Source organism: Mauremys reevesii, linkage group 1 (assembly GCF_016161935.1).
Source record: "Mauremys reevesii isolate NIE-2019 linkage group 1, ASM1616193v1, whole genome shotgun sequence".
Lineage (NCBI taxonomy): Eukaryota > Metazoa > Chordata > Testudines > Geoemydidae > Mauremys > Mauremys reevesii.
The window spans coordinates 203,785,264-203,811,935 of NC_052623.1; the positions used below are offsets into that span (position 1 = coordinate 203,785,264).

Genomic DNA, 26,672 nt, shown 5'->3' on the forward strand with positions numbered 1-26,672 from the left:
ACTTACTATTCAGTATACCTACCCATCAACAAACCCACTGAAGTGGAGTGGGATGGGACTTGTGTTCACAGGATCAGGCCCCTTAAGAAACTATGTCAGTCTAGCATACAATACAACAGTAGGCAGAACTTAGTAGAAACACCGTATCCACAGGATAACCCAGCCTGTGCTCCAGAACTTCCTGCAACTCTCAGGAGCACTTCATATAGTTCTTGGGGTTTCCAGACATTTGTTCAAGAGCAAGCAGAGATGATCATAGAGATGTCCCCATACTGAAGACCAAATGATGTACTGGGAACTTGAAGTAAATGAACTGGTGCTCCCAGGATTTCTTCTTGTTCCAGGAAGGCATAGGGAATGGGAAAGAAGAGAGAGGGGAGAATGCCTCCCATTCTCTTCTAATAGCCTGTCTTAGGGGCAGGGGAGGGAGAGGATAAGGTGTATAGCCACAGAATAACCATACTGAGACATCTTGCCATTGTGTGTGATGTTTGTACTGAGGTATTGTTATTTCTTTAGATGAGTATACTGTGGCACACTATGGTGATGGATGCAATATAAACACCTAGACAGTCAATAAGACAAAGAGATGGGGCTTACGTTTTGTCATTCAAAGTCCAAGAAAGATATTTGGTAAAAAGTTTACCAAAAAGCAGAAAGCGCATGGAGTACAATGGATGAGAGTTACTGAGCAGAAACCATCACTCAATCTATAGGCATTCAATGTAAAGTATTTGCTCAACAATTGCAGATATGGGATGAAGTCCTGCTCCTATTGAAGTCAATGGCAAAACTTCCATTGACTTCAACGGAGCAAGGATTGACTTGGTCATTAAATACCTTAATTAACAATTCTCTAATATGAAAGGGGTTTTTTTTAGCACTGTACAGAATAAGCTCAGTAACTAAGACTATGACTGAAAACTAATACTCAAGTTTCCTAAATGCTCAGGACCTGAATTCTGCAGGACCCACAGATTTCTCCAGCATAGGGGCACTGAATTCTGAATCACATTAACATATTGACGGCAGCTTCAGCTAAATTCAAGAAGAGGGGCAAGTTCTTTAATTGATTTAGTGCAGTACCTCCAATATTGTCTTCTGTTGTTTTCATGTTAAAGTCAATACAAATTGCAATTTGAGGAAGCATTTCAATTTATGCTTTCCCCCAAAATTTCCCATTTTCAAAATGTGACCTATTTTTGTTATTGAGGGAAATCTGGAGGTTTTGGCATCTGGCTGGGGGCCAGCTGTTTGGAATTTTGGCATTTAGAAATGAGTGGAGACCGAGTTTTTGGTGTCAAGGTATGTTTTGATATGGTGCCTCACAAACATTAATAAATGTATCGTCACAATACTCCTGTGAGATTAGTAAAATGGGATAACATCTACTCTATGAGGACTGTTTTCAGAGTAGCAGCCGCATTAGTCTGTATCCACAAACAGAACAGGGGTACCTGTGGCACCTTAGAGACTAACAAATTTATCTGAGCATAAGCTTTCGTGGGCTACAGCCCACTTCTTCGGATGGGCTGTAGCCCACGAAAGCTTATGCTCAAATAAATTTGTTAGTCTCTAAGGTGCCACAAGTACTCCTGTTCTTCTTCCTATGGGGACTGAGGCACAGACAGATGAATGTGCCCAAGGTCACACAAGAAACCTGAGGTAGAATCTATCTTAATTAGTCATATGGCCCCTCCCTTACCACAGTATCTAAGCAGCTCCTAATTTTTAATGTATTTAACCTCACAACACCCCTGTAGGTAGGTAGATATTATCCCCATTATACAGAGAGCTGACCGAGGCACAGAGATATAATGGGTATGTCTACACTGCAATGTAAGCTCAGGCTCAGATTCAGGTTTGAGCTCAAACCCCCTTTCCATCTACAAACAAATCTCTCAGATTGACTTGGACCTAGGATCCCAGGACTGAGTCAAGACCAGACCCAGGGTTCGAGCCCTATTGCTTTGCAGTGTAGACTCAGCCTAACTGACTTGCCCAAGGTCACTCAGGAAATCTGTGGCAGAGAAGGGAATTGTCACTGTGACATTGCACCCCATAATGCTTTATGGAAATATGCTTATGAAAGTAAATATGACATAACTGGAATGTTACCTGGCCTATCTAGCATAAAATATATGTCTGCAAAGGTTATGATCTACTGAATATCTTCCGCTAGCCTCTCCACCCCCAAAGGATACCCGAAAGAAACTGGAACAAAGGACAGTAACCACGGGGGTGTGAGCGATTGCTGGACCCAGACTAGAAAGAGGCTAGTCTGTAAAAGAAGTTTACTGGAACATCTCTGAGGGTGAGGTTTCATCTGTATTACTGTATTAGGCATAGACTTGCGTATTTTATTTTATTTTGTTTGGTAATTTACTTTGTTCTGTCTGTTACTAGTTGGAACCACTTAAAACCTACTTTTTGTATTTAATAAAATCACTTTTTACTTATTAATTAACCCAGAGTATGTATTAATACCTGTGCGGGCAAACAGCTGTGCATCTCTCTCTATCAGTGTTCTAGAGGGTGAACAATTTATGAGTTTACCCTGTATAAAGCTTATACAGGGTAAAACAGATTTATTTGGGGTTTGGACCCCACTGGGAGTTGGGCATTTGAATGCTGGAGACAGGAACACTTCTTAAGTTGTTTTCAGTTAAGCCTGCAGCTTTTGGGGGACGTGGTTCAGACCTGGGTCTGGGTTTGCAGCAGGCTAGCGTGTCTGGCTCAAACCAGGCAGGGCACTGGAGTCCCAAGCTGGCAGGGAAAACAGGTTAGAAGTAGTCTCAGCACATCAGTTGGCAGTTCCCAAGAGGGTTTCTGTGATCCAACCCATCACAGTCACCATTCTACATTCAACAATTAAGGGATTATTAGTACAGTTGCAGAGAGAAAAGAGGAAGGGATCCTCCATCCCCTAAATTCCTGCAACCAACAGCCACATTTTTTGGGGGAGCCAAGGAAGAAAGAGAAGAAGCAAAGGAATAGCAAAGGCTGAACTACTTGTTGTGAAATGGCTGCTATACCATTGGCTGAAGAGCTCTGTTTTTAAACTTTATCATAAATAACGGTTAGCCATTCACCAGTCTATCTGGTTGGCACACGCACACTGATTAAAATATTCATCATGTATCTGGGCCTGTGGGTAATAAAGACTTGCTCTCTACTGGACTTTTATACTCACCAGTTTTAAATGCGGTTAGTAAAATCTATGTTGTAGAGGAATAAAGGATACCGGAATTCTACCATTCAACTTTTTGTGTTTCTTCTTTACTAAGGTTATTAAGATTTTGCTCATCTGGGGGAGAGAAGACAGACTACTCTGTGAGAGGGGATCAGATGTGTTTGGGACACTTTAACCCAGTTCCTTTGGCACCAAGTTCTTTAAATAATGAACCACGATAGATCTATCAATATGTACTTTTCTCCCATGGAACTTTCTGATTTCATCCTAGCTGCAGAATCTCTTGTGCTTCCAGAAAGATCACTCAGTACTACAGCGATTCAAAAGCTGAACCAATGGAATTCATTTCACTGGCCCATGTCATCCTCTCCCATAGCAAAATGTCTGGGAGAAGAATTCCCCCCCCCAAAATCTCCTCATGATAATCCTCCTCAACTATTCAGAGTAAGAGGGTTAGAACTGCCCCCCCACTGAAAAGGCCACTGGGCAAATTTATAAATCTGGCTAGGCAGGCCAGTCATCCAGTTCTAAGTTGGATAGTCCTGTTTTTTCAAGGTCTATCCTGTCCGGTACGGATATAAAACCGGTCATGTTTTGTCCGATATCACGCTGCACAGGATGGAGGATGCTATTTTGAAGAGTTCGCTACTCCGCCCCCGCATGCATGCCAGACAAGGCCAGTTTAAAATCTCAACAGAATAATCTACTGTTAACACCACCACCCCCGTGCTTATATAGCAACTCATCTCATCAGAGTACTTCACAAACAGATATCAAGCCACACGCCACATCTTTGCTGGGGGGATTATCATCTCTACTTCCCAGGAGTGGAAACCGAGGCCCAGAGAGGATAAGTGATTTGCCAAAAGCCTGATAGCAAATCAGTGGCAGAGCGGAGACTAGAACCCTAGAGTGCTGGCTCCCACTGCCCCGCTTTAACCAATAGACAGGTGCCCTTTTCCTAATAACAATGCACTTGCAGAATATAAATGGAGCAATACAGAAAAAAAAACCCAAACAGATGGCAACCCTAGAGCAATAGAGTGGCAAACTCCCATAGTCCAGGTCCACGGTTTCAGCCAATTGCAGTAGTGGAAGGGGTTATGTGCTCACATTTCTGAGTATATAGGGATGGGAAGGAAGAATTAATTAGACAGAGTCATTTCAGCAGCTTACAATAATTTATGACTTAAAAAAAAAAAAAAGAGTAACCACTTTAAAATCCAGGTGAATAGTATAACGAGCTACTTCTTAAAGACCCTCCAAACAGGGATAGTACATATTTAAGTGCAGTAAGAAGCCAAAGCAAATCAAAGCTGCAGATTAGGGGCTAGTTAGGATTAATTTTCAGTGACAACGTACAAAAGAAATCGCAGGCATTACTAAATACAACTGGAGGAATTTAACGCTAATCCTAGCAAATATGCATAACAAATAACCTTCGGCATAAAAACGGAGAGAGAAAGCTTTGTGTCTCCTAGACAGCATTAGGTTACTAGGCACTAACACTGGACAGATAATCTTCAAGCATATTTTAATCAGATGAACAGATGAGGCATTAGATCTCACTGGCTGCAGTGCTTTTCAGCAATTTGCTACCTTGTAATATGCACAAATAATTTTTCAATCATATATAATAAGAGTAGTGAAGAACATCAGGCTTCACAAGATGATACAAATGCTTGCAAAACAATTGACTGGAGTGACATGCCTGGTTTACAGATTCCACATGTTCATTTAATAATTGATTTATCAATTCCCAGCTCTATTAGCCAGTAGCCCAACTCTGGACAGTAATGGGTAGAGATGCTATGTTCCCTTCACTTCTCCTGGGATTTGCCATCCTACTTGAGCTTTTCAGAGAGTACTAAGTCATCAGTTGGGGGCAGTGTGTCATCTAGATAAATCAGAACACTGGCTTCCCTTCTCCCTCCTGCATTAATTCATCTGCATAATGCTCTGCCCCTAGTTAAACACATTTCACTCCTGCAGTGTGTCTTTTAAAGGGGAAAAAATAGTTTCTGCACAGGAACATGAAAATTGCCAAATTGGTTCAAACAATGATCCATCTAACACAGTGGTTTTCAAACTTTTTTTTCTGGCGACCCAGATGAAGAAAATTGTTAATGTCCACGACCCAACAGAGCCAGGGATAGAATCATAGACTTTAAGGTCAGAAGGGACCATTATGATCATCTAGTCTGACCTCCTGCACAATGCAGGCCACAGAATCTCACCCACCCACTCCTGTATCAAACCTGTGTCTGAGCCACTGAAGTCCTCAAATCATGGTTTAAAGAGTTCAAGGTGCAGAGAATCCTCCAGCAAGTGACCCGTGCCCCACGCTGCAGAGGAAGGTGAAAAACCTCCACGGCTTCTGCAAATCTGCCCCAGAGGAAAATTCCTTCCCGACCCCAAATATGGCCATCAGCTAAACCCTGAGCATATGGGCAAGACTCACCAGCCAGGAATTCTCTGTAGTAATTCAGATCCCACCCCATCTAGTGTCCCATCACAGGCCATTGGGCATATTTACCACTAATAGTCAAAGATCAATTAATTGCCAAAATTAGGCTATCCCATTATACCATCCCTTCCATAAACTTATCAAGTTTAGTCTTGAAGCCAGGTATGTCTTTTGCCCCCACTAAACCCCTTGGAAGGCTGTTCCAGAACTTCACTCCTCTGATGGTTAGAATGAGGGGTTTGGGGTGTGGGAGGGGGCTCAGGGCTAGGACAGAGGGTTGGGGTGCAGGAGAGAGTCAGGGCTCTGGGCTGGGGCCATGGATGAGGAGTTTGGGGTGCAGGAAAGGACTTTGGGTTTGAGGGGGCTCATGGCTGGGGTAGAGGGTTAGGGTATGGGATTGGGGCGTGGGCTTACCTTGGGCGGCTCCCAGTCAGCAGTGCAGCAGGGGTGCTAAAGCAGGCTTCCTGCCTGTCCCGGAACTGTGGACCGTGCTGCGCCCTGGAAGCAACCAGCAGCAGGTCTGGCTCCTAGGCGGAGGCCCGCAGGCACCAACCCCCCCAACCGGCCAATGGGAATGCAGAGCCCGTGCTCGGGGCAGGAGCAGCACCTAGAGCCCCGTTGCCTCCCTGCCTAGGAGCCAGACCGCCTGCTGGCCATTTCCGGGGTGCAGCGTGGTGTCAGAACAGGTAGGAACTAGCCTGCCTTAGCTGGGCAGTACCACCGACAGGACTTTTAATGGCCCGGTTGGCGGTGCTGACCAGAGCCGCTGCGACCCAGTGCCTTCCATTCCACGACCCAGAACTGGGTCACAACCTGCAGTTTGAAACCACTATTCTAATCCAATCTCCAGTATTGGAGGATATGGAGAAATGATTGGAGGACAACAATTCCATTTCACTGCAACTTTTGAGGTTCTGCTTGTTTTGTTTTCATTAGGCAGTGGAATGAAATCAAAACCTTTTGAATGTTTTTGTGCAAACAGAATTGTGTTAGAAAAGAGGAGGTGGGTGTACATCTCTCTCTCTCTTTCACCTGGCAGTTAGGGTGCTCACCTGGGATGTGGGAGACCCAGGTTCAAGCCCCTGCTTTACCTGATTCAGAGCAGCACTTTTCATCCCACCACTTCAGGCAAAGCAGGGCCTAAAACTGGATCTCCCAAAAACAATACATCTTCAACAAAACTGAACATTTTCCTGAAGATGTTCCAACCAGCTCTATGCTTCAGAGCAAGGTACAAGAAACCCTGCAGTAGGAAGGGAGTTATGGGCTAACATGCTCATGGGGACTGTGATGGGGTGTAGTCTTCACACTGGCTCTGAGCAGGCTCAAGTAGGCCCAATCAATCAATTAGGCTCTAAACTGGGGGAATGAAGGGTGGGAAGAAAACCCTCATTAGGAGGAAGCTCACCTGAGCTGAGGGGGGGCTGGGCTAGTATAAACCCAGGAAGCTGGCAGCCAGAAAGAAGTTTGCAGTCACCCTCTGTTTAGTACAGAGGGAAGGAAGGAACCTGGGGAAAGCGTAGGACCCTGGAGGCCTGGCCCAGAGGGAAGGGTGTACCCTGAAGAGAGCCGGGTGAAGAAGAGAGCCTGTGGCATGTGGGGTATGAAGCAGCCCAGAGATAAGCAGCAAGGTTGGGGACTACACAGACATTGGCTGTGTGTTGTAGGGTCCCTGGGCTGGAACCCGGAGGAGAGGGCAGGCCCAGGTTCCCCTCCCTGCCACTGAGGAAGTGGCACTAGCGGGGCAGTGAACCAGAAGAGTGCCTGGGTCACTGTGGGAGTGATGGAGACTTGGATGGACTATACCTCAAAAGGGGCGAAATGCTGAGTGACCAGACAAGAGGGCAGAGTCACAAAAAGAAGGCTGCATTTCCTGGAGCGAGAGGATAACAGGGAAGACACCACCAGAGGAGGGCACAGGCCTGGCAGAGCTAATCCCCAGAACTGCCAGGAGGCAGTGACACCTGCAGCGGGCGGACCCCATGACAGGGACATTTCTTCCCAACTCATATTAGCTGTGGTCAGTTTCTATCCTGAAGACTGAGGTTTTCTATCCCTTCCAAACTTCTGGATGTTTCCTTAATTCTTACTAATACAACTGCAGAGTCTTATCAGTCATATAAATATATACTTTTTTCTTACTCTTGCTAAGATCTTGGCCTCAATGCATACCTGAGGCTATGAATTCCACAGGCTAATTGTCTATTGTATGAATATTGCTGTAGCGCCTAGAAGCCCCACTTATGGATCAGGATTCCACCGTGCTCACTGTGCAAACACAAAACAAGGATTGTCCCTGCACCAAAGAGCTTACAATGTAAAGTATAAGACTAGACACAACAGATAGATACAGACTTACAGATGATGGAGTCCAAGGAAACAAACAATGAGACAATACTGGCCAGGATGAATGCCAGTGATCTCAACACACCAGCGGCCTAACCATTGTCAAGTTTTTTTGTAAGCATCATAAAAAGGAAAGTTTGGAGGAGGGATCTGAAGGAGGATAATGACGTAGCTTTGCAGTTGTGTGTGTAGAAGATGCTCAGGTTATGGGCCTGAATGACAGGCAGGATGGTGATGTTGTCCACATTGATTGAGAAAGGAGATGGGAGGACGCTTGAGGGGAAAAACTGAGCTGTGTTTTAGCCATGTTGAACTTGCGCTGACAACTACAGACACCCACAAGGAAATATTAGAGAGACAGGCTGAGATTTCGGTTTCATTTTCACTGAACATGCCCTTGCTCTTGTATTAGGAGAAAGTGGGACAGAAACCTCTGGTCTACCTTCCCTGTGCCATTCATTATTATGTGTACCTTTATTATGTCCCTTCTTACTCCTCTCTAAAGTAAATAGTCCCGTTCTTTTCAATCTCTTTTGTGATAACTTTTTTTAGTTAGGGTGAACAGAACTGAACACAGTATTCAAGGTGAGGGTACACTATTGGTGTATATAATGGTATTCAAATATATTCAATATTATAATATATATTATTTTTCATCCTATTCTCTATGCATCCTAACATTTTATTTGCAGATTTGAATGCTACTGCACACTGAACAGAGAACTTCATTGAGCTGTGCACAAAATGAAACCCAAGTATCTTCCCACAGATAACATATTGGAAGGAACAATTTGAATTATTCATTGACCTTACTTTATTAAATGTATTACCTTGCATTTGTCAATAATGACTCTCATCAGCTGTTGTGCTGTCAATTAACCTAGCTTTGTTAGGTCTCGCTGAAGTTCCTCACAGTTTTCTCTGGTCTTCACTGCCCTAAATACTTTTGCATCCTCTGCAAATTTTGCCATCTCATTGTTCACCCACTTTTCCAGATAATTAATAAATATATTATAAACACTGATCTTAGTAGTGATCCTTGTGACACCCCTGTTCGTTTCTTGGTATGGTAAAAATTAACAATTTATTCATAGTCTCTGCTTTCTGTCTCAGACAATTTCTGATCCAGTATTTTGCCTCTCACCCTGTAATTTTGGCCCATTTAAAGCAGATACTTAAACACACACTTGAGTCCATTCTTTTCCAGCAAAGCAGTTAAACTAAGCACATGCGTAGATTTAAGCACATGCCATGCTTCGCTAAATGAAGGCCTTAGCTGCCTAATAGCCTCTTGAGAAGGACTTTGTCCCAGGGTTTTTGGAAGTGCAGATGAATTATGTCTGCTGGTTCTGTTTTATCCACCCTCACAAAAGACATATTTAAAGGATTTAATAGATTAATGAAGCATAATTTTCCTTAGCAGAAGTCACAGTGGTTAGTCTTGATCATTTTCTGATTAGCTAGGTGTTTGTTTGTCTTTTAAATTGTTTCAATCAGTTTTGCTAGTAATGAACTAAGGCTCACTAGTCTGTAATTCCCAGGATCACTCTTGGCACCTTTGTTTAAAAAGAGCTACATGCTCTCTTCTCTAATGTCTTGCACCTGAAAATCCCAAAGTGCTATATAAACATTAATTCGTTCTCAATGTCCCGGCTTAAAAGATTTTTATTTTAAGACCTTCTCCCTCACATATACTAAAAACATTAATCTTCACTGAGGATGCAACCAGTATTCTCAGGGCCGGCTCCAGACCCCAGCGCGCCAAGCACACGCTTGGGGCGGCATTTTGCCGGCAGGGCGGCAGCCGGCTCCGGCGGACCTTCCGCAGTCATGCCTGCGGGAGGTCCACCGGAGCCGCGGCTTTGGGGGATCTCCCGCAGGCATGCCTGCGGAGGGTTCGCTGGTCCCGCGGCTTGGGTGGACCTCCCGCAGACGTGCCTGCGGAAGCTCCAACGGAGCCGCGGGACCAGCAGAACCTCCGCAGGCACGTCTGCAAGAGGTCCCCCGGAGCTGCGGGACCGGCACCGCCAGAGCGCACCCAGCGGCGCGCTGCCCTGCTTGGGGCGGCGGGATTCCTAGAGCCGCCCCTGAGTATTCTCTATATTACATTAGGCCAATTATAATAAAAAAACGGGAGATAAATGGCATCTTATTGTGCCACAGTATGACAGAATATGGATATTTTGAGTTTCAGCAAGGAGTGGCTAAGGCCACAAGATCAGTTACAATCCTCGGAGGTATGTCTGCCTTTCAAATGCCTCCTCCCTCCGCCCACTCATGAAAGCTGTCAAAAGTTAGAGAGAAGAGCAGATTGAATTCTTTGCTCTGATGTCTGGGTCACTTAGTATTCAGAAAAAGAAGAGAAGGGTTACTCATCAGTAACTGTTGTCCTTCAGAACCAACCTAATCATGAACATCTACCCAGAGCTAGTAAGACTAAATTACTAAAACAAGTAATCTAGAAACAACATAGGTTTGGCCTAAAAACCAAACAAAATACTTCAAGCATAGAGCAATGGATCCTCATGTCCACAGGTAACCGCAGAAAAAAGGGACTGAAGCGGTTGAGACAGCTCATCTATTTCACAGACTTGGATAGAAATGTTCAGATCTGTGAGGGGTCACTTACATGGTCTGAAAGAGCATGGCTTTTCTAGATGGCTTTGAAAACTCAGCAGCACTCTACTGTCTTGAAAGTGGAAATATCAATTACCTGAGGTACTGATTTACAACACCTGCACAGATTTGTATTAATCCCACTTCCATTTTCTTTTGGCTGCTATTTTCCAACAAATATTTATTGATTTTTAAATTGCTGAATACTTTGAGTTCCTCACTGACCTTTCCATAACCTCACATCTGTATAGCTTTAGTCACACAGTACAGGAATTCTGACTCTTATTATTATTATTATTAATATTATCATAGAACCTAGGTTTCTAGGATTAGATCAGTTCACAATGTAGTTGCCACTGACCTATTCATAATGCACACTTATCATTTGTGGAAAATATCTTTTGGGCACAAAATTTCTTGCACTTAGTCTGAATCCAGAAATGACTTTTTTTCTTGGGTGGGAGAGAAAATTTCAGAACAAGCCAGTTTTGAGTTATCTGAATATTTTTTTTAAAAGTGTCTATTTAAAAATATTTTCCAGACACATTTTCTCACACTGAAAACTGAAAAAGATTTTTTAATTTGGCATGTACCTAGTCCTGAATGAGAACTGCATGGTTTTCAGTCTTTGAAGAAAAACAGTTTTGAAATAATATACAATGCTCTCACATTATTGCAGCGTTTTTTCCTTTGGCGAAAACATATTGAGGTTTGGTGCTCTGTATAGTCATGGGAATATCCTTTCCAATTGCATCTTCATTTTATTTTGTCCAATTACACAAACCATTTTATTTTTACTATGTTAATAAAGGCAGAATTGTCACAAACCAATGAAAATTGGCTATTTTTGCAGTGGTGGCTTATCTCTTTTTCAATACATGACACATCTATGTAATATGCCAGTCAAGTGTACAATCTTGCTCTCATTTTGATACAGCACTGTTAACAGATTAAGTGCCCCTCTCATCCTCCAAAATCCTCTTTAAAAACCTACTTTATTTGCAAACCCCTCTCTACGCTTCCTCCACAGACCATATTTCTGCACATGCTTGAGATTCAATTGTTGTCCTCTGTATTGTTTCTATCTGAGTTAGACTTGTCTTTGGAGTAGCGAACTACTCAAAATAAAAATAGAATAAAATAAAATAAAATACACTTTCTGCTTAAGTTTGCCCATCTATTAAATGAAGATAATACTGATGTTTACCTGCCTCACTGTGTTAGGAAGATTACTTAATATACAGTTCTATAAATGTGTAAGGCATTAAATAATTATTTAATCCATAAAATTAAGCAAGAAGGTTTTGTTGATGTTCCTCTTACGATTTATTGTCTATTCAAAATAGGCCAAAGGTGAACTGATGTCACCTTATTACAGAGCATCTTCTTCAATGTGTGAGAGAGATTCTGCTCCCTTTGTTTTCCATTAGATTGCATTCTTAGTTGAAGACTATCTCATAGATTATAAGGCCAGAAGGAACCATTGTGATCATCTAGTCTGACCTCCTCTATAACACAAGCCATAGACTTCCCGGAATTAATTATTGCTTCAAGTCTAATAGCTGATGTTGAACTAAAGCATATATGTTTGAAAAACAGATTTTAAAATGGATTTTAAAATTGCCACTGATGGAGAATCCACTACTTCCTGTAAGTTATTCCAATGGTTTATTATCCACACTGTTAAAAAACTTGCACTTTATTTCTACTCTGAATAAGTCTAGGTTCAACTTCTAACCATTGGATCTTTAGACCTTTGTCTTCTAGACTAAAAAGTTCTTTATTATCCATCTTTTGTTCTGCATTTAGATACTTTTAGACTGATCGAGTCACCTCTTAACTGTCATTTTGTTAAACTCAAAAAGCTCAATCTGTTAAATTTAACACTATAAGGCATATTTTCCAATCCTTTAATCATTCTTGCAGCTCTCCTCTGAATCCTCTCTTATTTATCAACATCATTTGTGAATTGCAGACACCAGAACTAGACAAAGTATTCTAGGAGTTGTCGCACCAGTGCCAAATACAGAGGTAATATAATCTCCCTACCACTACTCAAGATTCCCCCATTTGTACATCCAAAGATTGCATTATCTTTTTGGGCCACACATTCACACTGAGAACTCATGTCAGCTGATTATCAAGCATGACGCCAAGTCTTTTTCAGAGTCTCTGCTTCCCAGGATAGGGTCCGAGATCCTGTAAGTATGGCCTGCATTTTTGCTCCTACACATCACTTTACATTTAGTCATATTAAAATGTATATTGCTTTCTTCCACCCAGCTTATCAAGTCATAGAATCACAGAATATCAGGGTTGGAAGAGACCTCAGGAGGTCATCTAGTCCAACTCCCTGCTCAAAGCAGGACCAACCCCCAGACAGATTTTTGCCCCAGACCCCTAAATGGCCCCCTCAAGGATTAAACTCACAACCCTAGGTTTAGCAGGCCAATGCTCAAACCCCTGAGCTATCCCTCCCCCCAGATCATTCCCTTGCCCAGCGAAGCATAATCATGCTATAAAAGACCTATTGTTATGCACACAGACAAAGGACAGGGGTTAATTATTATAGGAAACAAACAAGAATTTCCTGCTCTTTTTCTTTTATTCTTAAGAACAAAATTTCAAAATCTGACGTAAGCATGGGAGCTCAGCTCTGTGTGGCTTCCCACTCAAATATCAGATAGTCCTTTAGAGCTCTGAATCTACGGGGTGAAAGCCTTCACTACTCTATGGCTTTCACCCCTGGAGATTCACCCCTTATTCAAGCCATTCATCCAGGTAAGTCCCATGAAATCCCTAGTTCCATCAGGAAATGAGCTGGTTTGATGATCTATCGAGTTTTGTTCAATAAACAAATATTTAATATTTCATTAAATATTTGGATAATGGTATAGAGCAGGGATTCTCAAGCTTTTTCTTTCCAAGGCTTCCCCACCCAACAAGCTATAAAAACTTCACTGCCCACCTGTGCCACAACTGTTTTTTTTTTGCATATAAAAGCCAGGGCCAGCATTACAGGGTAGGAAGCAGGGCAACTGCTCAGTGCGCCATGCCACAGGGAGTCCTGCGAAGCTAAGGTGCTCAGGCTTCGGCTTCAGCCCCGAGTGGCAGGACTTAGAGCCCTAGGCTTCAGCCCCAAGTGGTGGGGGCTTCGGCTTTCTGCCCTAGGCCCGAGCAGGTCTAATGACAGCCCTGCTTGACAGACTCCCTGAAACCTGCTTGCGGTCCCCCAAGTGGACTCCAGACTCCTGGCTGAGAACCACTGGTATAGAGAGTACACTTATAAAGTTTGCAGATGATACCAAGCTGGGAGGGGGTAGCAAGTGCTTTGGAGAACAGGGTTAGAATTCAAAATGATGTTGATAAACTGGAGAAATGGCTGAAATAAATAGGATGAAATTCAATAAGGACAAATGCAAAATACTACATATAGGAAGGAATAATCAATTGCACAAATACAAAATGGTAAGTGACTGCCTAGAAAGAAGTACGGCAGAAAACGATCTGGGGGTTACAGAGGATCACAAACTAAATAGGAGTCAAAATGAGATACCATTATGAAAAAAGCAAACATCATTTTGGGATGTATTAGCAGTTGTGTTGTAAGCAAGACATGAGAAGTAAATTCTTCCACTCTACTCAGCACTGATAAGACCTCAGCTGGAATACTATGTCCAGTTCTGAGCAGCACACTTCATGTGGACATACTCGAGAAGCTCCAGAGAGCAAGAAAAATTAGTAAAGGTCTAGAAAACATGACCTACCAAGAAAGACTGGGGAAAAAAATGGGTTTGTTTAGTTTGGAGAAGAGAAGACTGAGGGGGGAACATGATAACAATCTTTAAGTATGTAAAGGTTGTTATAAAAAGGAAGATGATTGTGACACTGCACACCATATTCTTCATAGTAATATTATTACGATATGGTTATGGCATAATTATGATGAATTTTGTACAAGAGGGGTAATTGGAAAAGTTATGATTTGTTGAATATGATGATCCTATTTGTATGCATGAATCTTTTTTTATCTGAAGTTATGAATATTGACTATGTATCTGTATTTCACATGTAGTCATACGTGGGTGAGACCCACTAGATAAAATGCTTCCAGTCTAGATAGTGGGCTGTATAGGGCCTATTCAAGGTAATGGGCCATTAGGAAAAACAATAGGCCTTAGGAGAAGCTTATCCCCCACCTGGTGAACATTCCTTGTTGGTTCATGCAGTGGCGGGCCAAAGCCTGCATATAATTGCAGCTGGGTGTGTCTGTGTCTGTGTGAATGCTGTTGAAAGTGCAAGCTTGGAGGGCTTTGCAGCTTGTCACAGCAACACAGTGTGAGAGAGAGCCCAGGCTGGACAGACCGAGGGCTTAGTGGCACCCTAGCTCCATGTTGCACCCCTGGGGAATCCCTCACATTGATAAACTGTTCTCCTTAACCACTGAGGGCAGGACAAGAAGTAATGGGCTTAAATTGCAGCAAGAGAGATTTAGGTCAGATGTTGGGAAAAACTTCCAAACTGTCAGGGTAGTTAAGTACTCGAACAAATTACATAGGGAGACTGTGGAATCTCAGTCGCTGGAGGCTTTTAAGAACAGGTTGAACAAATACCTGTCAAGGATGGTGTAGACCAGTAGTTCTCAACCAGGGATACATGTATCCCTGGGGGTACTCAGAAGTCTTCTGGGGGTACATTAACTCATCTAGATATTTGCCTGGTTTTACAACAGGCTACATAAAACGCAATAGCAAACTAAAATTTCATAGGCAATGATTTGTTTATACTTCTCTATATACTGAAATGCAAGTACAATATTTATATTCCAATTGATTTATTTTACAATTATATGGTAAAAATGAGAAAGCAAGCATTTTTTCAGTAATGTGCGCTGTGACACTTTTGTATTTTTATGTCTGATTTTGTAAGTTTTTAAGTGAGGTGAAACTTGGGGGTACACAAGACAAATCAGACCCTTGAAAGGGATACAGTAGTCTGGAAAGGTTGAGACACACTGGTGTAGACAATACTTAGTCCTGCCTTAGTGCTGGGGACTGGACTAGATGATCTATCAAAGTCCTTTCCAGTCCTACATTTGTATGATTCTACGATTTTCTAAACCCTTGGCACTTCTGGGTTTAAAGTTCTGGGCTGAAATCCTAACCCCAAAGAAGTCAAAGACAAAACAACCATTGACTTCAATGGAGCCATGGTTTGACTTCAAGGGGGCAGGATTTCTCCTTGGTGCCTGTTAGACACTGCACTCTGAAGCATCGCGCAAGTGGTTCCCTCTGGCCTTGGAATCTGAGGCCATGTCTACACTACTGGCTAAATTGGCACTGCTACGATCAATGCAGCGGTGTCGATGTAGCGGGTCTGGTGAAGACATGCTAAGCTGATGGGTGAGCACTCCCACCGATGTCTGTACTCCACCTCCCTGAGAGGTGGAAGCTATGTTGACGGGAGATCGTCAACCATCAACATAGCGAGGGTTAGACACCACTATAAGTCAACCTAAAGTACATCGACTTAAGTTACGTAATTTACTGAAGTAGCGTAACTTAGATTGACATAGTGTTAGTATAGACCAGCCCTGAGTATGCAAAACTTGAATTGACTCACATAGTCAAATAAAATACACCGGCAACATTTTAACCACCAAATTTAAGTTTTTATTTTCTCACTATCTTTTTTTCTTGTCCCCTTGCAAAGAAATTAGATTAAAAATATTGTGTTCATGAAATAATAAGATTTTAACAAGGACAGTCAGAAAATTCCAAATTCTGGTTCTTACAGCAAAATATAACTAGGCTACATTGCACAAATACATGAAAAAATTCAAGTCTACCCTATTATATAGTAATACACAAGATACGATTTCTATGATAAATATGGCTAAGTTACAGTAGCTATAAAACCCTGATCTTTCATAGACTCATAGACTTTAAGGTCAGAAGGGACCATTTTGATAGTCTATTCTGACCTCCTGCACAACGCAGGCCACAGAATTTCACCCACCCACTCCTGTAATAAACTCCTAACCTATGTCTGAGCTATTGAAGTCCTCAAATCATGGTTTAAAGATTTCAAGGTGCAGAGAATCCTTTCAATTCACTCCCTTTCTCTTCACCCCATTCAGAACAGCAACATTCAGGATCCTGCTTTTTACTGATTGCACTGGCTTAGGTGCTGCTGTTACAACTTTTTGGCCAAAGTTCAAGACTATATATTTCCTTGAAAGTCGACATCATGGCACTACAAAGACCAAAGCTCTTAGTTGGGGCATTAATTGATTTTTCTAGTAGGACTTATTTGCTCTTCCCCCTAACCTTTACCTATTCTATCCATGCTTAGCTTGAGAGCTTCTTGAAGCAAGGACCATTCTTCTTGGATGATTGGAAAGTGCATAGAAGATAGTGAATATTACAATAAGTGAATACAAAGTATTAATAATACAACTTTATAGTGATCAGAATCGAATTTAACAATTCTTTGAAGAACCTGGCCATGCATTTTCATCCAGTTTTGTTCCTGGAACATCATGAAATATCTATCATTTATGCAACATTTCCAGGCTTTGATCCCAATTGTCTTGGCCTCTACTTAAATGGTGATTAATGTTAGACAGAACTGTGGCAGTGTCTGGAAGTAACTCACTTCCTGGTGGATCCCTGCACAGATTGTTATTTGTACACCATTCCATAGAACAGAGAAAGTATTTTTAACACAATATTTTTCCCTTGCTTCTCAGCCCTGACTGACTCCTGATTAAATTTTATATTTCTTAATAACTTATTCCTTAATTATAGGAAGACATTGTACAAATTTGGTCTCTTATCTTTATGAACTTTTCATTTTTAATTTTCCAGAAAAAAGCTGATGCATCAACAGCTCTGGAAACTGAAGGCCTCTTCCATCACTGCTGAAGTACAGCATGGCCAGTAATAGTGAATCTTCCCACACACTATCTCCTGCCAATGTGTCTCAAGCCAGAACTAGAGGAACCCACTTTGGCACAAGGTGGAACCTGAAACTTACTCTGTGCAATAAAAAACTGCCACCAGGAAATGATCTTCCATATAAGAAATCTGAGCTCACTCAGAACATCCAGTGGTTCAGAAGGAACTTTCATCAGCTTTGTCAGGACCCACACTGATATCTCATGACCCTGGGGAACTCCTGAACAGGAGAAACTTGGGGTAGTGTTTGTCACTTGTTCTCTCATGCCTGAACTAGCAGAGGCTCCAAACACAGAGTGGAGACAGGAGAAAGACACATGCACTAAGCACCTTATCATTAAACAGTGCCCCATAATGCTAACCAGGAGATTGAAGAACTAATACTAATTACCATCCTTCTGGCTGAGGAGGACATCTGGGGAGAAGGTAGGACAGATTTAAAAGAACAGAGACATCTTTGGGACTCTTAGAGGAAGGTGAATCTCTATGACTCCCTATTCCCTCATTGAAATGGTTATTTCCTATGCTGGCACAATCACAAACAACATAGCTTCCTAGAAAAACCACGTACTCTGTCCTTCCTCTAGCCTCACTTCTATGAAGAGAAAATGGGATGCTTCTATAAGCCCCCTGCAGAATACAAAACCACAAACACCTCACCACCTTTCTCAAAACACTGAATCATGGTGACGTTTCTTCCAACCCTCCAGTTCACCCCATTAGCCAAAGCAGTTCTTTGCTTCAGCCAGAGGTAGAAGGTTGCTAGAATGATGCAAGGCACTCTCTATCCTCCAAGGCCAGAATAATTGCCTTCAAGGCACTCCCAAACTGGGAGCCAAGGACCCGAGCTCTGATCCTATAGCAGGCAGAGTATTATGTGGACAGTAGACTAAAACTAGTGAGTATTTTGCTTTTTTAAAAAACATCTCATGATACACTCTCCTTTTGTGGATCATGACACTATCCCCCAAGGCCACATCTCTATCCCCACTCCAAGTGTTATATGTTACTATCGCTCTTGGCGCTGAAGTTAAACTTCAGCTAGCTCCCAATCATCCCTTTATCTGGCCCCTAGGGTTTCTCTGCATCCTGGCAGACATTTACAGAGCTCTCACTCGCACTACATATCACATGCCTTTGATCACTGCGTCATGTTTCTGCTGCAGGTACTACCGTTGCTAAGTTCTGGTGCTTTGGCTGCCTAGCAACAGATGTTTCTTTATTCCAGTCAGGAGTGGATCAGTGAGTCCAGAGATAAAAGCAACAGTGATTTTCCACTGCTTTGTCATAGGATAGGAGCCCTATAAATGATCTACTGTAATCAGAGTCAGCTTCTAAAAAAGGACTCTGTCCTAAAATTAACTGGGTGCAAACTAGAGATTAGATTCAGGACTCTGATAGCCACTCAGCTCACAGAAAAGCTCCCTGACTCAGTTATGGTTAAACTGTGCTGTGTCTTGCAGCACAGGGCTAAGTGTGCCATTTTTCTGCAATGATCTATTATGATATGGAGTTTGCAGAAAAAAAATCAATTGGAAATAGGATCAGAAAGCATATCTTAAATCATAAATTCAGTCAAAGATCACGGGGGAAGGGAAGATGGAAAGCTCTCTGTAAGCTCAAGCACTTAACTGCGCATAATTGTACACATGTAATGAGCTGATTATGTTCATGGAAATTAGATAATCATGTTCAAAGCCTGGAAACTGGAAAGGGTTATTTTTAGTTGCTCTAGATTAAAAACTTGTACAACTCAAAATCCAATCTTTCACTGCTGTTTGAAAGCTTCTGCTGTTCTGATACCCCATCAATTCCTCTCCAAGCTCCTCTGTCCATGCCACCTCTCACACTGACTGATGGCTCTACAATATTTCATTTTTTTCTAACTGTCATATTTCTACTCTCACTCTCCCTGACTCATTAGAAATGTTAGGGGGGTTTGACAGATATAATTTATAGGCATTGATTTTTCTGCTAAAAAGCAAACTGCTCACTTGAAAAGTATCACACCCTCTCACACATGCAACTTCACCAATCAGACCACATTCTATTTAGTTTCCCATGTTATCTGCTTCCACTAGTAAATGATGAGAGATGCTGCTGGCCTACCCATAATTTCTCAGGTTACTAGCAGTGTTACATGAGGAAGGGGTGAGCCTCTTACTGCCGATCGTCGACACCTCCCCAGCCAGGCTCTCTCAGGGAGCCACTGCACTGCACAGAGTCAGCAACCCAGAGCAGCCAGCTCCAGCATGTGAGAAGTGGCTCCGTCTCGTTCCCCGCCCAGGCCCAACTGCCAGGGAGAGCAGCCAGATGGGCCAGTGTGGAGGCACAGCGGGAGGAGGACAGAGCACCTCCCCCCACAAGTAACTGTGGTGGGGTAGGGAGAGTGCAGTGGCCCCGGGCTGGGCGCAGGGGGTCGTTGGGCAGACACATGTGGGGCAGTCACATGTCCTCCTCTTTAAATTGTGTCCCCCGCTATCAGGAGTCACGAGTCATGTATGGGCTCAGTTAAGTGGGCTGAGCACAGGTGAGTTCCCGTGGGGCATTTGAGGAAAGATTCCTTCCTTCTCAGGCTGCACAATAGAAGTAGAGTTGCTTTGCCTCAGCTATTCCAAACTAAAGGTATAAGGCGACTCCATCATGGCACGAGCAACTCATCCCTCAGCCGCGTCCAAATTCCTGCCTAATCCTAAACTTCTGGATGGTTTCCCAAACCTCCCTCTAAAATCTCATGACTTTCTAGGTTGTAGTATCTATGGTTTTTGCACCACTATAACTGACATTGGAGAGAACAGAGAGGAAATGGAGAGCCTAGTTAGGCTCCAAAGGAGATAGTTACTGAATCCCACCATTCTCATATGTTTTCCTAGTTTAAAATAAAGTAATTCCATTTATCTAATCCAGGGCATAGGAATGGGTGAGAAGTCACAGAGAAGATATTCGTAGGCTGTTCAATTTAGCTGTGTAGCAGCTGTGCTCCTGCCTTACCAACCACTCATGGTGGGAAGGAAAGGACTAGAGAAGTTGAATGGATCTTCTAGCTCAATCCTAGCCTAATCCTTGTATCTTTCTGGCTGCAAAGGTGGATTCCACCTCACACCAAAGTGCACACACATTCTGTGCAACCCCAAAAATACCTCCCTGCCACCCACACCCAGTGGAACCACCCCAATTCTAGTGCTTATGGAGCCCTGTAAATTGGCGAAAATGGGGGCAAGATGTGTCCAGTAGTGACAGAGAAAGGCCTGGAGGAGAATAAGAAAGAAGGCAAAAGGACCTGGGCGGGGATTTATGAAAAAGATGCAGAAAGTCAGAAGAGGACTGAAAAGGGGAAAGGGACTCCTGATGTCTCATTAAAAGATAGTTTCGAACCACTTTAGGTAATAACAGTTGTGCATTAAAGTTAAAAAAAAGTCCAGCTCAGGATCTTCATTTTGTAATTTCAAACTCAATTTCGGGTGTCTGACAATTTTGCCATCTACTTTTTTCATCCTCATCAAAACATTTACCATAGTAAATGCACCAACTTGTCTATGATCAAATCCCAGGCTGCTGCTGGTGCCAAATCACTCTGTCTTGGCTGCACAGCAAAGCTTTCAACAGCAGATATTATGCAAGGCCTCACAGAGATAAAGAGCAAGAAGTTAGCAGCAGTAAGTTCAAGAGCTTTCCATGGGAAAGCCATTGTTTGAAGCAAGCTCTCCAGCTATCCCACTTGAGGAGTGAGAGACCTGGAGACCACTACTGCCCCTCCTCTGCTTCCACTTCAACTTTCACAAAGGAGGTACCTAAAACGCTGCAGTGCCCTACAGACTGCTTGGGAAAAATCTCTGCTATATCCCACATATTAGTTCTTCATACAAATATATTTTAGACTTTAGAGCCAAAACACTGCATTATTATACTATAAACAGTGCTCCTATTTGTGCTCTTGCATCTGAAGGCTAGGGAATGATGTGGAATTGTCTATCTGTGGTTATGTGTGGATATCAAGCTTTTCTAATAAGCATACGATGAAAGGACACAGCATTCCACAACACAGATGGGGCAATGTGCTTGCATTGAGCTACAAAGAACAACAACGTAAAGTATTTTTTGTTCAACAGGGGCTACATCTTCTGCCATAGGATTCAAATTTCCTAACTACTGCAATTAAAGTATAAAAAAGAAACAGTGGAAGAACTGTAGACATAACTATGGTATATGTAGATAAGTAGATATAGGAGAAATGTTGTAAGTCTGTTTCCTGTGTAATGCACCTTTCTCCTCTGGTGAAGACTTTTAGGCAATTTGAGATGGCTGTTACAGAGTAAGTGACACTCTTTCATGGAGATTTGTATTTGGTTTTTGTTTTCCTTATTCTGAAATATAATTTAGTCAAACAAAGTACATGATTTTCTCTTTGATGGAAATCACAGCAGTAAACCATCTAAAAGGCCGCGATTGTGCTATACAGCACTTCCGAGTCAGTAGTGAAATATACATCCTGACCCTGCAAACTTTTATTCCCCCAAATTAGTAATGTCAGTGTGATGAGACTCATGTTACTCACCTTCATTAACAGCATGAGGCTTAATAATGCAACAAGTACAGTTTGTAAATTTTGCACTATTGGCTGGACCACGACCTCCACTTGAGGGAAAGAACAACTCCAGCTCCTGGGGGTATAATTTAAATTGAAAATATTTTAGTGTGAAACAGTTGCACATCTCAGATCGTTAGCACACACAGTATTGTTCTGTGATAGCCACAGCCTCATTTATTTAGATACTGCTATATGAACACCTATATTTATACTTCTCTCTCTAGCACCATTGATACAATGATTAGCCATGGCCTGGGTATCTCCGACCTTGGCTGCTGTAAGCATTTCTTTTTCACTTTACTTCCATCTATTCACATTCAGTCTGTTCAAAATGTTGCTGCCATAATCTCTTCCCTCAAATTGGCTCTTCCTAGTTTTCTGCATTCAGGTCAAGCTTTTTTACTCTCATCGTAAAATTGCTCCATAAATCCTCTCCCTTATTTATATCGCTGATCTCCTCCCCTCGCCTCCCACAGTCCATCCCTTTGCCTGTGGGAATGGTTGTAATCCCCACTCAGTTCTCAATACGGCACGCACAGACACAAGGCTAGAGTCCAAACAGACCTCCTTCCCACTCATCTTGGGATCATCCTTAACAACAAACAACGAGCTTGAGCCTGAACTTCTTGTTTGCCTTCTCTAAGCTCTTTTCTTGCCTTAAAGACACCAACTTTTATGTTCCTGAATGTGAGCTAATGAGACCCATCTGCTCTGGCTGCCAGAGTGAGTAAGCAGAATAGATCTGCACCAAAATGCAGTGCCCTACAAACCTGACATTTTGTCACACATGTTCTGATCAAGCCTCTTTTCCAATTGCTCCTTTTGTTTCCTTTGCTCACTGTCAACTCCATGCCTTCCTTCCATGCTATTCATTCACTGTGCTCAGAACAGCCTGCCAATGAACATTAGCCAATCACCCTGAACATGGCCTCCAATAAGATGCGTTATTCAACTTAAAAAAGGGAATTTGATTAATTTCTTTTTAAAAGGAAATAATAACCTGGAGATGTTACCACTAAATTCATCTGATTTTTCCTTGTATAACAGTATCAGGGGTAACGCTCATCTCCTTGAGTTCCCTCTCAGAGCTTGTCTACACTTACCGGGGGATCGATGTGCAGCGATTGATGCATCAGTGGTCGATTTAGCAGGTCTAGTGAAGACCCGCCAAATCGACGGCAGATCACTCTCCCGTCGATTCCTGTACTCCACCTGAACGAGAAGCGCAAGGGGAGTCAACGGGAGAGTGGCTCTCCTGTTGACTCAGGGATTGCTCAGTGGTTTGAGCATTGGCCTGCTAAACTCAGGGTTGAGAGTTCAATCCTTGAAGGGGCCCTTTAGGGATCTGGGGCAAAAATCTGTCTGGGGGTTGGTCCTGCTTTGAACAGGGGGTTGGACTAGATGACCTCCTGAGGTCCCTTCCAACCCTGATATTCTATGACATAGCTTAGTGTGGACCCCACAGTAAGTAGGTCTAAGTACATCAACTTCAGCTATATTATTCACATAGCTGAAGTTGCATAACTATGATCGATTCCCCCCACCCCACCCCCATAATGTAGACAAGGCCCCAGTTATTTAGTACTGTGTTTCAGAAGAAATTAAGCTGAACTTAGATTTTCCCACTCCATAGCTCTTGTCCCTGTAATGACTTGTAATCCCTATCTAAACAATGCAATTTAGGGGCTCTTTCAATAGAAAAGAAGAAATTACTTCTGGTTTTGCTGCTACCAAATGTACCCTTATTTTAAGTATTTACACCTATCTGAGGCAAAGGGTCAACTTCTTGGATCTTTTTATAGATAATGAAGAGCATGTTTTAAAGACTCTATTCTGGTCTGTTGCCATTGACTTTAAATAAATAAAGCAGTCCCACAACACCAGGAAAAAACAAAATAAGAAAATATTTACAAGTGTAGCACTTGTAACTGGCTATATACAAAACAGATTCCTGAAAGAACAATAAGAAAAATGACTAAAAGAACCAACACTTCAGATACAGGAATATCAAACTAAAACTATGTGGAATTCTAAAAATGAGAACCGCGTCCCTACCTATATGCTTAAACTAAGATTACCCCAACTTTGGCCTGTAAAAATGGAGATGTTATCCCTGGATAGCCTAGTAGACAAACCCTCAACTTGATCTGCAATTCATTCTGTGAGAAGGACAATTCAACCATCATCAAACGAGCCCAGGACTTTGTTTCCCTTTCAAAAGATTTTTCCCCATATGCTTTAACTGACTTTTCTTTCTTCCCAGGAAAGTTTCTAAAAGCTTCACCCTACTAATTTTGTTGGCATCTGGTATGTAGCCACCTACCATTGTATGGCACCTGCCCATTAAATTCATAATCCCAAATGCTGTGTCAGAGATAAACTCCAGTACTCACAAGGTAAAGAGACACCGCCCCCTGTGGGAATTTGGCAGATGGGTATGTTAGAAGCTAAGTGTTTAGATTTCTAGGACGGGCTAATTAGGCTGTGAACTGTGTTGTGAGATGCTGGCCTTGGGCTGGTTCTCAATCTGCCAGTAGGCAGTAAACAGGATAATAAATCAGAAAGCTGTACAGGATGACAATTACCCAATGAAGTTATAGCTGTGCCTGTGTGTATTTTATTAACCAATTAGCAATTGCTTGATTGCCTGCCATAATTGTATATAAGAGCATGCTGGAGAGAAATAAATGACTTTGCTACCAATCACATTGATTGTTGGGCTCTGTCCATGCCCGCCTGAGAGGCACTGCGACGCAACAGCCCCCCACCCCCACACACACAGAGAAATAAATTTATATGCAAGTCTACCAAAATAGTGAGCTAAACATTTACAGTCATAGGATCAGTAAAAATTAGCTAGACTTTCAAAAGTAATTGCCATAATATTACAAAAACCAGCATTTTTAAAATAATTAAATGCAAGTATAGTAAAGCAACAATCTTATCAATAGAAAGCGCACACTTTTTGCTCTAACTAAAATCCTGCGTTAACAGATTTTTTTTTCCCCACAGCCCCTTTCTTCCGAAGCTGCTGTTCAGATATGCTGGCAGTATGCCAGAGCAGAAATACAGGGTATAGTTACAGTACAAGGGCTACAGCAGCACAGCTACGCCATTATAACGGACACTTGCTACGGAGGTGGAAGGGGTTTTTCCGTCACAGTCATAAATTCTTCCATCAACCTAGTGGTGTCTACACCACGGCTTAGGTTGACCTAACTACATCTCTCAGGAGAGTGAATTTTTCACCCCCCCAAGTGACATAGCTAGGTCAACCTAGGTTTTAGGCAGAGACCAGACCACACTTTGACTCTTACCTTTCCAAGTGAAGACATCTGTATCTTTCAATCTTACAGACTCAGCCCATGAGCATGAATAACCACTGTGACCCTAACAGCATCCCAATGCAAGAGGACAAGGGGCTTATTAGTATCTGGTAGTGAGTTTCAGCTGGCCTGACCTATTCGGTGTATCCACCTCACTAATATCATAACCTGTACCGAAAAAGTGTCATGAAAGATATCAATAGAAAGCTAACAACATACTGATCATTAATATTATTGTGTGGTGTATATGTGGCAGACTAATGCAAAATTATAAACATATTGGAAGTTACATTCTTAAAGTGTGTCTACCAGGCAAGGTTGAAGTTACCCCCACCCTAGACAGAGGAATGTGGTTTCATCACCTAAGAACAGTGGTCCCCAACATTTTTGGCTGTAGGGCGCCAGCTGAAGGACCACTGCGGCAGTGGAGCACCCGCCAAAATGCCGCCGAATTTCGGCGGCGACGCCACTTGATGACGTCACTTGCCATCGACAAGCAACATCATCGAGAGGTATCCCCGCTAAAATTCAGGAGCGATGTCATCGAAAGGTGTCGCCGCCGAAATTCGGGGGCGACACCTCTCGATGACATCACTTGTCGGCGACAAGAGTCATCATCGAGAGGCGTCCCTGCTGAAATGCCGCTGAAATTCGGCGGCATTTCGGCGGGTGCTCTCCCAGGGGCTAGGACGAGGGCGCATTAAGATGCCCCCCGCGGGCGCCACTGCGTTGGGGACCACTGCCTTAGAAGTACTTCCAAGGTACATTAAGAAACAAAGGGAATGCATTTACATAAGAGGTAAACAGAAGCATCAAAAGGGAAAAGATAACGACTCAGCATCATGGCAGGGGAAAGAGATTGCAGGAAGTAGATCGGTTTGCATTGTAGATAACACCTGTCAGGACCCTTCTCCATCAGACACTATGACCCCTTTCCTCACAGCAGGGGCAATTAACTTTAAGAAAGATTCATTTTCAAAGGTTTAATAAAAGAGAAGGGCAAAGAACCCTCAAGTGATCTTTCATCTAAGACGACAAAGGAGCTGAGCACTTTGTCTTTGTGGGAGATCCTGACCAACAGGGTGATCAGCCATCTTGCTGGAAGGTAGTGTGGTAAGTATCTGACCTTGAACGAAGATGGTAGGTTTCTTAAGTCGTAGCCTCTAGAAAGCGTTTT

At 42.6% G+C, this 26,672-nt stretch overlaps 1 protein-coding gene across 3 annotated transcripts in view; it reads right to left on the reverse strand.

The window, feature by feature from the left end:
* Positions 1 to 26,672, reverse strand: part of NME7 (NME/NM23 family member 7) — a 172,620-nt gene that overhangs the window by 68,648 nt on the left and 77,300 nt on the right. For all 3 annotated transcript variants that reach the window (XM_039527496.1, XM_039527483.1, XM_039527489.1), the window contains exon 7: positions 22,137 to 22,242. In XM_039527496.1, coding sequence (XP_039383430.1) covers positions 22,137 to 22,242 — 106 coding nt within the window. The remainder of the gene's footprint in view (positions 1 to 22,136; positions 22,243 to 26,672) is intronic.